Source organism: Sphaerodactylus townsendi, linkage group LG01 (genome assembly GCF_021028975.2).
Source record: "Sphaerodactylus townsendi isolate TG3544 linkage group LG01, MPM_Stown_v2.3, whole genome shotgun sequence".
Lineage (NCBI taxonomy): Eukaryota > Metazoa > Chordata > Lepidosauria > Squamata > Sphaerodactylidae > Sphaerodactylus > Sphaerodactylus townsendi.
The window spans coordinates 28,175,943-28,189,844 of NC_059425.1; the positions used below are offsets into that span (position 1 = coordinate 28,175,943).

General features: G+C 48.5%; 1 protein-coding gene across 1 annotated transcript; it reads right to left on the reverse strand.

Annotated features, from left to right (window-relative positions):
* Window positions 1–2,940: 2,940 nt before the first annotated feature.
* On the reverse strand, window positions 2,941–8,023 carry LOC125443892. Its single transcript, XM_048516285.1, has 2 exons — window positions 8,004–8,023; window positions 2,941–3,992 (listed from the first exon to the last, which is right to left on the reverse strand). The coding sequence occupies exon 2, from the start codon at window positions 3,968–3,970 to the stop codon at window positions 3,029–3,031; it is 942 nt and encodes a 313-aa protein (XP_048372242.1). The 5' UTR covers window positions 3,971–3,992; window positions 8,004–8,023; the 3' UTR covers window positions 2,941–3,028.
* Window positions 8,024–13,902: the final 5,879 nt, after the last annotated feature.

Sequence of the window (13,902 nt, forward strand, 5' to 3'; positions counted from 1 at the left end):
CCACCCTGCACTTACCTTGTCTCCGGCCGTCAGGCACGTCGCCAAGGCCTGGGGACACGCCCCCCTGCCCTGCGACGCTGGAGCAGTTGCTTGGGAGCGTGGAAATCTCCGAGCCTCGGCTGCTATGCTGGATAGCCAGTGATGCCGAATTGGCCGGACGACAGCGCTCGGCGGTGCTGTCTTCCCGGCTCTTTCTGGGACCGTTCGTGTGAACGGTCCCAGCGGCGTCAGGTCGGCGTGGAGTACGCCAACCCAAGCCCTTCCGCCTCTGTGCGGAAGCGGCCTTAGGTTCCAAACCCTACTCAGTCATGGAAGTTTACTTGGTGACCTTGGCCCAGTCACAGTGTCTCAGCTCATGATGCTATAAAAATATACCTTCTTTAGAAGTTAATATGGAAAGTAAGAACCAAAGAGGAAGTTTAGGGTTAAAACATTGTCAATGTTTACAAAATCACGAAATAAATAAGCATTTCATGGAATGGTAAGCGAAGCATATAATTATAGAGCTGTTGGTGGTAGAATGCGTGGTCAAGTCACAGCTGACTTATGCAAGCCTGTAGGGTTTTCAAGGCAAGAGACCTTCAGAGGTGGTTTGTCATTGCCTGCCTCTGTGTCACGCTGCTGGGATTGTTTGGAGGTTTCCCATCCAAATACTAGTCCAGGCTGACCCTGCTTGGCTTCCAAGACCTGAAAAGATCAGGCTAGCCAGGGACACCCAGATCAGGATCCACAACAGATGTAGTTTGTCACTACCTGCCTATGCATAGCAACTCTGGACTCCCATCCAAATACTAACCAGGGCTAACCCTGCTTGGGCTACGCAGGTCAGGGCACCAAAGCATTGGAAGGAGCTATACAGGGTATCTAGTCCAATCCCTTGCTCAATGCCAGAACAGCCCAAAGAAGAAGAAGAGTTTGGATTTATATCCCCCCTTTCTCTCCTGCAGGAGACTCAAAGGGGCTGACAATCTCCTTGCCCTTCCCCCCTCACAACAAACACCCTGTGAGGTAGGTAGGGCTGAGAGAGCTCCGAGAAGCTGGGACTAGCCCAAGGTCACCCAGCTGGCGTATGTGGGAGTGCACAGGCTAATCTGAATTTCTCAGATAAGCCTCCACAACTCAAGTGGCAGAGCTGGGAATCAAACCCCGTTCCTCCAGATCAGAGTGCACCTGCTCTTAGCCACTGCTCTTAGCCACTACGCCACTGCTGCTCTCACAAAGCATCCCTGCTGCTATGTGAAGATGGCCAATTGTTGAAAGTGAAGGACTTTGTGTCAGATAGCTAAAGGGGGTGAAGACACTGGGCCCCTTTTCTCTTCTGCTCTGACACTATCCCTCTGCTTCTCCTCCCCACAAGCTCATTCTTGCTCACACTCCTCCATCCTGCCCCATGCACGCAGAGAGATGAAGCCAGCATCCCACACTATCCAGCTAGTTAGATTAGAACACAGAGCCTCTCCTTTGATTTTTCTATCCAGAATAAAGCCTCCTCTTATTGATGAGAAACGATGATTCGGCTTTGAGCTTCTTTTGTTGCCAGCACACGCACAGGCCTGGGTGAGCTCCACTGTGTTTCGCCTCTGTGCAATCGGCTTACCAGAGAGAGAATTACCTACACCAATGAGGGGAGGCTCACCAATGAGGGGAAGTTCACCACCACTTGAGAGCCAGCGTGGTGTAGTGGTTAGGAGCATGTGGATTCTAATCTGGAGAACCAGGTTTGATTCCACACTCCTCCACGTGAGTGGCAGGGGCTTATCTGGTGAACCAGATGTGTTTCCGCACTTCTACATTCCTGCTAGGTGACCTTGGGCTAGTCACTGCTCTTTGGACCTCTCTCAGCCCCACCTACGCCTGCAGATTGCTCTGTTGTGGGGAGAGGAAGGGAGAAAGGAGCTTGTAAGCTTCACGCTGAGATCTTTACAGGAGAGAAAGGTATATGCTGAATATGCTGAATATGCTGCCACAGGAGGTGGTGATGGCCACTAACCTGGATAGCTTTAAAAAGGGCTTGGACAGATTTATGGAGGAGAAGTCAATCTATGGCTACCAATCTTGATCCTCCTTGATCTCAGATTGCAAATGCCTTAGCAGACCAGGTGCTCAGGAGCAGCAGCAGCAGCAGAAGGCCATTGCTTTCACCTCCTGCATGTGAGCTCCCAAAGGCACCTGGTGGGCCACTGCGAGTAGCAGAATGCTGGACTAGATGGACTCTGGTCTGATCCAGCAGGCTAGTTCTTATGTTCTTCTTATGTTCTTATGTTCTTATGTTCTTAAAGGTGGGGTATACATACAAACTCCCCTCCTCCTCCTCCTCCTCCTCCTCCTCCTCCTCTTTCCTCCTCCTCCTCCTCCTCCTCTTCTTCTTCTTCTTCTTCTTCTTCTTCTTCTTCTTCTTCTTCAGCCAATTCCACTGCTGGACAACTCTTACTGTAAAACAGGGGTCTTCAAACTATGCCCCTCCAGATGTTCAGAGACTACAAGATTCCCATGAGCCCTACCACTTGGCCATGCTGGCAGGGGCTGATGGGAATTATGAACATCTGGAGGGCCATAGTTTGAAGACCCCTTCTGTAAAACAAACAAGCAAGCAAGCAAGCAAGCAAAATCCTGAATCTCTAGCCTATACCTTTCTGGCCATAATTGAAGTCAGATGTAGGAAGATCATTTTCCTTAGAATAACAGACATCTGAGAATGCAAAGTATACAGTCCTTTAATTACATACGAGACATGAAAACTGGTGTATAGAAACAGGACAGCAACAGGAGAACACCGTGTAAAAGAGGTCAACAACTGTGCTTCAAAACTCCACAGCACTAATGTGTGTAGTCATTTCTGGGGAACAAGGGCGGGAGCGCGCCCACCCATTGCTTTAACCGACCATGTGGAACCGAATTAACCGGGTAAGGTCGGTTATGTGCCGGCGGCAGCGGCCCGGACCTGCAGAGAAACCACAAAATGCTGATCTGAATCTTCAATTTTTTAGGGGGAGGGGGCGGGAAAGGGAGTCCTCAGTTTTTATGGTCTTCAGAACCATTTGGTTGCGGAGCAATATTTTTTGCCATTGGTTGAAATTTTTACATTTTTGGCCTGTTTCTTGGAGGTAAAGAATGTGCCTGTGTGGAGTAGGGATGGTTGCGAGCCCTTTGTTAAGTTGACCCGGGAACTCTTTGCCAGGTTGGGCTGGGAACTCTTTGTCAAGCATGGCTGCGACTGTGAGACCTTGTTCAGCCATAGACGTGAAGGTTTCATCGCACCGAGCCGGGGGACTTTTGTTGAGAGTAGCCGTGGGCCTTTGGTCGTCCGTGATGACGTGCCCTTTTTCACCTGCGATAGTGCGTGCTTTGCTGCCTTTGACAATATCCCCTTGGCTGCGTGGACTTGTGAATTATTAGTAATATATGGCTGTGGTCCTTTGGTTGCATATATTACTGGCCCCTTGGTCATACGCGGAAGAGGAACTCTAGTCTCACTCAACTTTGGGCTGCTAGTTGAATATAGTACCGAGTCCTTGGTCACACGTGGTGGCGGGTTGTTGGTCACATATGGCTGTGTCATCTTGGTTGTGTATATCACTGGGCCTTTTGTCACACGTGGTAGAGGGACCTTGTTCACACAGCGTTCTGGGCTCTTTGTGATAGTGCCATGTCGACCTTTGGTTATGCCACTATAGGTCACCCAAGATCGTGGACTCCTGAACGATGCTCTTGCTAATTTCCTGGTTAAATTTACTTCTGGGTACTTGGTTGCGGTTGGTTCTGGGCACACGGATACCCGTCGAGGTTGATACTTGGTTGTCCCATAAGGTAGAAGACGAGGTGGGACATAGCGGCCTCCCTCAAATGCAGGAATGCTCAAGGACAGAGGATATTTGGACCCATAGAGCGGAACGTACCGAGGCCCATAGTATGTTGGCCCTCTCTTCACAAACGGTAGTGACATTGGATTTCGTTGTCTATAATATGTCATCTTTTGGCTGGTCTGGAGATACCTGGGGGAGGGGGAAATGCCAATTATTATTTGCACGCCTATATAATCATCAAGTGTCTGGTACGGGATAAACCATTTTTGGTTGTATTTTATACTGATGATGGGAAATTCCTCCTGAGGAGACAGATCTGATGTATATTATGGGATGGGCTTTGAGAACTCTATTGACATTTCATTGTGGGAATTATGACAGCAGCTACATATACCCACAAGGGACGTGCCCCTGGACGTTGCCTAAAGCCAAATCCAAAATGAATCTGAAAGTTCTTCATCCGGGAAACCTCTTTGATGCGCAAAGAGGTTTACGCCCAAATAAATATGTATCGTAGCTGCATGAATGCAGTGCAGGATCATATGCATATGTAGCTCCTTTTCATCTGTTTAAAAGACCATTGTCACTGGTTTGAATTCAGTGCGAAGAGTTTGCAAGGATTTCTCACCTTCTCGGCTCTTCCCTCCCCCTAGCAACCATTCTTGACTGTAGAAAAGTTGGTTCCCAGGGATGCGGGACTCACTCAGAGCATATTTTTAATTGATTTGTTTTATTGGCCTTAATATGCTGTCCCTCCCATCCCATGCTTGGGGAAACTCATATCATATACATAAAACATTTTAAAGCATTTACTAGCCATACTAATAAATATCAAATGCTAAATAAGTCCAAGCGGTGATTACATATCCAAACGATTGTAATTTAAATAAGCAATGACCACACCAAGAAGTCCCAATGAATTAATAATGGAGTTGGGAGTCAAAAATTGAGAGTTGAAGTGAGAGGCCTAGATGATCAACTGTAGCTGCCTCAGCTATGTGCCTGGTGGAACGATTCTGTCTTACAGGCCCTGTGGAACTGCGTGGGGTTCCACAGGGTCTCCTCAGACAGAGCAGTCCACCAGGATGGGGGTCAAGATCAGAAAGGCCCTGCCTCTGGTTGAAGCCAGCTGAGCTTCCTTTGGACCAAGGATCACCAGTAAATTGGTATTAGCTGAACAAAGCAATCTTTGGGGGATGTCCCAGGAGAGATGGTCCCATACATATGCTGGTCCCAGACTATTTAGGGCTTTGTACATTAGTACAAGAATCTTGAATCTGATATGGTGCTCCATCTGAAGCCAGTGAGGCTGGTGGAGTACAGGTTGAATATTTATCCACCATGAGGTTCCAGTAAAGACCCTTGCTACTCCATTCTGGACTAAATGGAGCCTCCTGAGCAGATCTAAGGGCAGTCCTGCATAGAGCACATTGCAGTAATCTAGCCTAGAGGTTACTGCTACATGAATCACAGGGGCTATGTCAACCAAGGAAGGCTAAAGTGCCATTTTTTTCATCTGGTGGAGATGGGTATGTGCTATCTGAGCCTCCATTGTCAGGGAGGCATCCAGGAGCACACCAAAACTCTTGACGGTCGATGGAGCTGTCACCTGCATGCCATCCAGGCTTGGTAACTGGTATTCCCTAATCAGTCCCCTCCGATCCAGCCATGTGACCCCATCTTTGTTGGATTCAGCTTCAAATTACTTTCATCCATTCCATCATAGCCCCCAAACAACTGGGTGGCTTCCAGATGGCCATCCGTCAACAGATATAACTGGGCATCACCAGCCTACCTCCAGATTAACCTGGTGAGGGGTTGCATATAGATGAAGAAGAAGAAGAAGAAGAAGAAGAAGAAGAAGAAGAAGAAGAAGAAGAAGAAGAAGAAGAAGAAGAAGAAGAAGAAGAAGAAGAAGAAGAAGAAGAAGAAGAAGAAGAAGAAGAAGAAGAAGAAGAAGAAGAAGAAGGGGAGGAGGAGGAAGAGGAGCAGCAGCAGCAGCAGCAGTTTGGATTTATATCCCCCCTTTCTCTCCTGCTCTTAGCCACTACACCACTGCTGCTCCTATAGATGTTCAACAGTATCAGTGAGAGGATCACTGAGGTGTGCCACACCAGAAGATTGTGTGTGGAAGTTCTCTCACTGATTGCTCCCTTCTGTCCCTGGCCTTGGAGAAGGGAACCCAGTGGTTACACCGCTGTCCCCTATATTTCCATGCTGGTGAGGCAGTTGGCCAAGATGTCATAACCATCCAAATCAAACACTGCTGATAGACCCACAGAGTATCAGCAGTGCTGATCTGCCTTGGTCCAGGTGTCTCCCAAAGTCATCCGTGAGGGCAACCAGAACTGTCTCCACCCCGTGGCCAGCCAAAATGTTAGGCCAACATAATTCTAGAAGCAGCAGCTGTAAGCCAACCAGGCACTGTGGAGCACAGCATAGCTCTGTGGCGCTCGCCCATCTTCCTATTTGCCACTTACAGAAGCTGAGAGGGCTAACGTGTCAGTACCACATTGTGCTGACTTTAGTAGCCGTTTAGCCCCCTCCCCCAATCTGGATTGGGCTGCCCATTGTTGCAAAAGTGAATCAAAAGATGTGGAAAGCCAGCATTGTCCTCAATGCTGAGGACAATGTAGTGATCCACTAAGTTCTGAAAATGCTCCAATAGCATCTGCAGCTGACATCCTATGCAAGTGGGACCTGGGGATCCCCCAGATTTACAGCTCATCTCCAGACTACAGAGATCTGTTTCCCTGGAGAAAGTGGCCGCTTTGGAGGGTGAACTTTTATAGCATTATACCCCACAAAGGTCCAACCTCTCTCCAAGCACCACTGACCTTCCAAGATACACCCTAGAGCAGGGGTCTTCAAACTATGGCCCTCCAGATGTTCATAGACTACAATTCCCATGAGCCCTACCACTTGGCCATGCTGGCAGGGGCTGATGGGAATTGTAGTCCATGAACATCTGGAGGGCCATAGTTTGAAGACCCACCTCCAGGAAGGACCAGGGAATTCCCTGGAATTATAACTTATCTACAGACTACAGAGATCCGTTCCCTTGGACAAAATGGCTGCTTTGGTGGATGGACTCTTAGCATTGTACCACACTGAGGTCCCAGTCTTCCCCAGGATCCATCCCCAAATCTCCAGGTGGTTCTTAGCCTGAATCTGGCAAGCCTAATCCCCCATCCCCCACTGGTGGCAAGGGAAGGGGACATGGCAACGTTATAGTAAGTTGCAATGAAGCTCGGCAGATACATCTCCAACTAGAGTGCCTTCCAAACTGGGAACAAATCATAAATGAATGTGTTCCACTTCAAATGAAGTGTTCCACTTCAGAAAAAGCAAGCCTTACAAGCCATTTTTCATAAACATTTTTTCAATTGCCAGGATCACAATAGTGTTGGAGATGAGCCCTTGAAGGTCTGGACCAGCAATGGGCAAAAATGTCAAACATTTCCCTTGAAATCCCTCAGAAGTTTCCTCTGGACTGGACTGCATCCAGTCAGTGAAGTCAGGGGGCAAGCCTAGGAATTGGCAGACACCCACCTTGAGAAATTCAGCTAATTCTCTTGACATTCTTTGATTCCAAGAACCTCTTGACGTTCCTCAGATGCAGGGGTCTTCAAACTATGGCCCTCCAGATGCTCATGGACTACAATTCCCATCAGCCCCTGCCAGCATGGCCAAGTGGTAGGGCTCATGGGAATTGTAGTCTGTGAACATCTGGAGGGCCACAGTTTGAAGACCCCTGCTCAGATGCAAGCCCAAGAAGGACCTCCTCCCAACCACAAAGGTTCCTAGCTCCAGGTTGGCAAATTCCTGATGATTTGGTGGTAGAATCTGGGCAGGGACCACAGTAAGGTCCATCTGCACAGGGCCCATCCTTCAAAGCAGCCTTGTCTTCCAGGGAAACTGACCCCCTTTGGTCTGGAGACCAGTTTTAATTCTTGGAAATCTCCATCCTCCTCCTGGAGCTTGGCAAGTACACCTAACCACCAGTGTTCTTTCAAATCCATTTCAGGTGCAAATTTGACTGCATCTCCAATGTGACTAAATTTTTTTCCTGTATTTGGAACCCCCAGCTCAGTCAATCAAGCTATCTGGAGATGTGGTCCCACTGATAGGGAATTCCTCCCATTTAAGTAGTAACAGCTGCAGTGGCCAGAGCTCTTCAAAATAAAGAATCCTACTTACCCAGCTCCCCAGTGCGAACAAGTCCAAGTGGAAGCGAGTACTTGGGACGGGAAGAGCTTTTATGTGGTTTTAAAATTCCCCCAAGGGACGTGAGGCATCTCCGTTGGGCTGACGTCACCTGGAGCCTGCAAATGGCAAGCCGAGGCAGCTCTAGATCTCCGGAGAGGCCTGCCTTTCCCCTCCTGATTTTGATGGAGTGTTTTTGCATTCCATTAAGGCTGCATCCTCTGAAGAAAATTGTGGGCTGTTTGAGGGCTGAACAGCCTGGGACGCGAAAATCGCACACGCCCAAAAGTCAGCGCCAAGGTCGGCCTAGCCAAAGCTGGATGTTTTCGTTCATGTGTGTCTGATGGGGAGCTTTGCATATCTTATGCTGCATCGTCTTTCCCATTTCTTTTCTAGGGATGTAGAAACAAAGAGGAAAATCTGGGTGGTTTGGAAGCTCTGCCTAGTCTGATATTCAAAATCACGAAATCCTCCTGCAAGCAGACGAAAAGGACGATTTGAAAAAGAAACACTGCTGAATTTCACATCTTTCCAGCGTTGGATGCAAGTTCCCCATTTTTGGCCTCCTCCTTTCATGGGGGAAATCAAACCCCCGTTGTTAGTTTTGTGCAATTTTCTTTTTTCTTTTTCTCTTGCAAAAGCAGAGGTGGGATCCAGCAGGTTCTCACAGGTTCCCGAGAGTAGGCTCCTAATTATTTGTGTGTGCCGAAAGGGGGTTACTAATTGGTGATTTTGCCATGTGATTTTTGCCTTAGGGCGTGATCCCCCTTATGCCGCGCGCTGCTCTCAGCGCGCAGCATCCCAGGCGCGCGCCCAGGTGTCCCCATCAAAAGGCGCCGTTAAGAAGAGCGCCTGGGATGCTGCGTGCTGAGGGGGAGCAACAGTGGCAGCGTCGGGGCGGCTGCGCTGTCGCCGCCCCTGTCGTGGGGAGTGCCGGGGGACCCGGCGCTACTCTCCTCAAGTAGTGCAGGGCTTAAGGTAAGTGGGGAAAGGCCCTATGTTACGCCCCTCCTCTCAGCAGTAGCGCGCAGAACTTGAAGCAGTGTAGCAGGAGGTGCACCGCCGTGCATGGCAGCCTGCATTTGAGTGCATTTGTTTCCCGCCCAAGGACCGGCGCAGCGGCTGCATCCTTGCCACAGACCCGCCCAGGAATGCCCTGCCCCTGGAATGCCCAGCCCCACCCCCATCGTGCCCCTCCCAGCCCCATTGGCGCTATGCCACAGTTTAAATCCCACCACCATGGGAACCTGCTACTAAAATTTTTGGATCCCACCACTGTGCAAAAGTCAACATCATTTTCCCATATAGCAGAAGAAGAGGGCTGCACCAAAGACAGAGCAAAACAACGAAATGTGCAGTGGGAAAAGGATTGTTTAATTCGATTGTATTGGTCGATTCTGCAAAAACAAATGTACAATGGGTTGCAGTCATTATAAAGGAACCTTTTTCCTTTTTCCTGTTCACATGCATGCCATGCAAGCTGTGATTGGAGCCCATGGAAGCAATCCAGGTTGTTTTCACTCCTTTGCACAGAGACGCTTCTCTTTTTAAAAATTTCCTGCGACACACATGTAGCTGCACAGGCATGCAGGAACGAACCCCTGCAGCCATGCTGATCCTCCCACAATACGTCCGGCAACGCACACACCAGAGTAACTGCGCCTGTAGGCATACAGAACAAAGGGCCCAGCACCGCGCAAAGAATAATGCAGCACCGGAAACCACTTTCACAACTGTTTGCAAGTGGGTTTTGCCATTCCGCACAGCTTCAAAGAGCACTGAAAGCAGTTTGAAAGTGCATTATTCTGCATGTGCGGAATGAGCCAAAGAAAAAGGGGCCTTCCCCACAATGGCAGGGCACTAATAAACGTGTTGCTGTGGCAGGTGGATTCTCCCTCACTGTGGGCTGTCAAGCCCTGAATCTCCTGACAGGATAGCGGGAAGGGAGGGAAATAAAGCGCTTCCTGCCTGGCCATTCATGCGGGAGTCGCTCCAACCCAGGATTTTGCAAAACAACAGAGGCATAGCTGGGGAAAGCTGTGCCTGGGGCAGATTCTGCGTTTTCCACCCCCATGGTCCAACCCTCTGCCCAGCCGAGGCAGCAGTGACTGCTCTGCTGGGCAGAGGGGATGTGGCCTCGGTGCAGCCTTAGAAATTAGGATTGGATAGTTATACAAACTAATGGTCTGCATAATTAGAGTTTATAAGGACTATGTGGATAAGGATAAATAAGTCAGCCTGTATTTTAATTTCTTGAGCCTCAGAAATTAGGATTGAAATGGAAGAGGCTATAAAGTCAAACAATACAGATGTGGGCAAATTTCACATTGATGACTAAGTTTGATTTTAATTTCATGTTTTTTAAAAAAATAATGAGAAAAAATCACGCAATAGAAGTGATGACCGTGATCGCACACACCAGTGGTCTTAACAGGATAAGCCATAGAACCTGCCAATACCTTTCCTAGTGGTTGACAAATAGACATATTTACGAAGTAGATGGTGCAGGGTGGGGCTTTTGGTCAGCAAGGCTTCTAATTGACAATTAGAGGTTTGATTGACTGTGCAGATTTTGAGAAAGTTACTTCAGCAGCAACTGCCACAACAGCAAAAGGCTGTTCACTGTGTGACTGAAGGTAATCCAAAGCAGCCATTTTGTGATTGGTCCACCTCCTACAGCAACCATTTTGCATCAGCCATTTTGTGACCGAAGCCACCATGCGGAGTCAGAGGCAAAATGGTTTCCACAGGCTCAAAAAGACTGGGGCCGCCTAGATTTTTGAGGTCTATATTGCACCACTGATTTTGATTTTGAAGGCTATATTGCAAACCTTTTCGAAGAGGAGGAGGAGGAGGAGGAGTTTGGATTAATACCCTGTTATTCTCTCCTGCAAGGAGTCTCAAAGTGGCTTATAAACTCCTTCCCTTTCTCTCCTCACAACTCACACACCTTGTGAGCAGTGGTGGGATCCAAAAATTTTAGGTTCCCATGGTGGTGGGATTCAAACTGTGGTGTAGAGCCAATGTGGCTGGGTGTGGCACGACGGGGGGCGTGACCAGGCATTCTGGGGGCGGGGCATTCCCGGGCTTGGGCGGGAAACGAATGCACGCAGGCGCAGGCTGCCACGCACGGCGGTGCCCCTCCTGCCAGACAGCTTCAAGTTCTGCGCGCTACTGCTGAGAGGAGGGGCGTAACTAAGGCAAAAATCCCATGGCAAAATCACCCATTAGTAACCCCCTCTCGGCACACACAAATAATGAGTAACTTACTCTCAGGAACCTGTGAGAACCTGCTGGATCCCACCTCTGCTTGTGCGGTAGATGGAGCTGAGAGAGTTCTGTGTGTTCCTGCCTGGCAGGGGGTTGGACTTGATGGCCCTTGTGGTCTGTTCCAACTCTATGGTTCTATCAGAGAACTGTGACTAGCCCAATATCACCCAGCAGGCTTCATGTGGAAGAGAGGGGTTTTTCTGTAGGTGTTAATATTCCCGTGATCACTACAGGATTGCAGAGACTGATGCAAGTGTTTGTTAAATGTAGGCCAAAGCCGCTGAATGTAATTTCTCTCCAGGGGAACTGATTCAGAGAGGTGTGATCTTGGTGACAGGATTCTAGATGTTTTTGCAGCATATGCATTTTTATGGCTTCCTTTGAAGGCCTGCATAGCAACGAAGCAGACAGACACCTTATGAGTTAGGTGGGTCTAAAAGAGTTCTGAGAGAACCATGACCGGTCACCGAGCAGGTTTTATGCGGAGGAAAAGGAAAACAAATCCTGTTCACCAGATAAGAGTATGCCGCTTGTGTGGAGGAGTGGGAAATCAAACCCGGTTCTCCATATTAGAGTCCACTTGGTCTTAACCAGTACATCACATTGACTCCCCTGTGGTCATTTAGAACATGCCCAGCATGTTTGCTTACTTGACTCTCAATGTTAGAAACAAAATTCTGGGTGTTCTGGGGATGCAAAGGCAAGTTGATCCAGTTTTCTTCCTGAAATCTCAACAATTTGAGCACAGGATCATTGTTACATTATTAACCCTAGTACACACAAATCTCGATGGCTAGCCAAGGGTGATTTCTGCCTTACACTTCAGTCTCCTGTTTTATAAAGAATATCCCCATTCACCCTGAGCTATTGATACTGACTGGCCAAGTAAGAGGTAAGGATGATGATAGTCCCCTGAGCAAGCACGAGGTCATTACTGGCCCATAGGGTGACATTATCTCACAACAGACTATATTTACAGAGTGATTTGCCAATGCATTCCCCAGTCATTTACACTTTTCCCTTAGCAAGCTGGGTCCTCCTTCTACTGACCTCAGAAGGGTGGAAAGCAGAGTCAACTTGATTAGGCCACCTGAAACTGAAGTCCATTGGGATCAAACTCAGGTCAAGAGCAGAGTTTGGACTGCAGTTCTGCGGCTTAGCAAGATGATCATTTAGGGGATGTTCTACTCCCCCTCTTCAAGCATCTCAGAATTTTATTCTTCAGTGGCGTAGGAGGTTAAGTGCTCATGTATCTAATCTGGAGGAACCAGGTTTGATTCCCAGCTCTGCCGCCTGGGCTGTGGAGGCTTATCTGGGGAACTCAGATTAGCCTGTACACTCCCACACACGCCAGCTGGGTGACCTTGGGCTAGTCACAGCTTCTCGGAGCTCTCTCAGCCCCACCTACCTCGCAGGGTGTTTGTTGTGAGGGGGGGCAAGGGAAGTCTAATAAGCCTTGGAGTCTCCTGCAAAGGGGAATGTAAATCTGACTCCTCCTCCTCCTCCTCCTCCTCCTCCTCCTCCTCTTCTTCTGCTTCTTCTGCTTCTTCTGCTTCTTCTTCTTCTTCTTCTTCTTCTTCTTCTTCTTCTTCTTCTTCTTCTTCTTCTTCCTTCTTTCCACCTTTATTTTCCTGTCAGAGGAGTCTTGCCATATATGTGATGGCCACTAACCTGGTGATGGCCACTAACCTGGATAGCTTTAAAAAGGGCTTGGACAGATTTATGGAGGAGAAGACTATATATGGCTACCAATCTTGATCCTCCTTGATCTGAGATTGCAAATGCCTTAGCAGACCAGGTGCTCAGGAGCAGCAGCAGCAGAAGGCCCTTGCTTTCACATCCTGCATGTGAGCTCCCAAAGGCACCTGGTGGGCCACTGCAAGTAGCAGAGTGCCGGACTAGACGGACTCTGGTCTGATCCAGCAGGCTAGTTCTGATGTTCTTATGTTCTTATATGGTCATCTTGGTCATCTTGGAGGGTTGTCAGCTCTGAATTGGGAAATACCTGGAGATTTGGGGGGTGAGGTTTGAGGAGGAAGGGGTTTGGTTGGGGAGGGACTTCAGAGGGGTGTCATGCCACAGAGTCCACCTTCCAAAGCATTCATTTTCTCCAGCTGAATTGATCTCTTTCACCTGGAGATCAGCTGTAATCCCCGGAGACTTCATGCCCCCATCTGGAATGCTGACCGCTTGACATATTGCCTGCGGATTTCAGTCTCAGAGTCTTGTATTGGTGTATGACTCCACATCGACTTGAGTAGATATGCTTGACTTATTGATTGATTTATATGTATTTATATTTGGATTAATAACCCGTTCTTCCTCGCAGGGCTCAGGGCAGCAAGTAAAATAACCCATAAAAACAACTACATCATAAAAATTACAACATAAAAAGATTTAAAAGCAACTTAAAAAGCAGCAGTGGCGTAGGAGGTTAAGAGCTCGTGTATCTAATCTGGAGGAACTGGGTTTGATTCCCAGCTCACCGCCCTGAGCTGAAAGGCTGATCTAAGGGAATTCAGATTAAGCGCAGCACATCCACGCCAGCTGGAGTAACCTTAGGCTAGTCCAGGGTAGGGAACCTGCTCCAGATGTTCAGGAACTACAATTCCATCAGCTACAA

Excerpts from the sequence above, each read along its gene's own strand:
- LOC125443892 (XM_048516285.1), bottom strand. The coding sequence starts at position 3,970 with ATGACATATTATAGACAACGAAATCCAATGTCACTACCGTTTGTGAAG.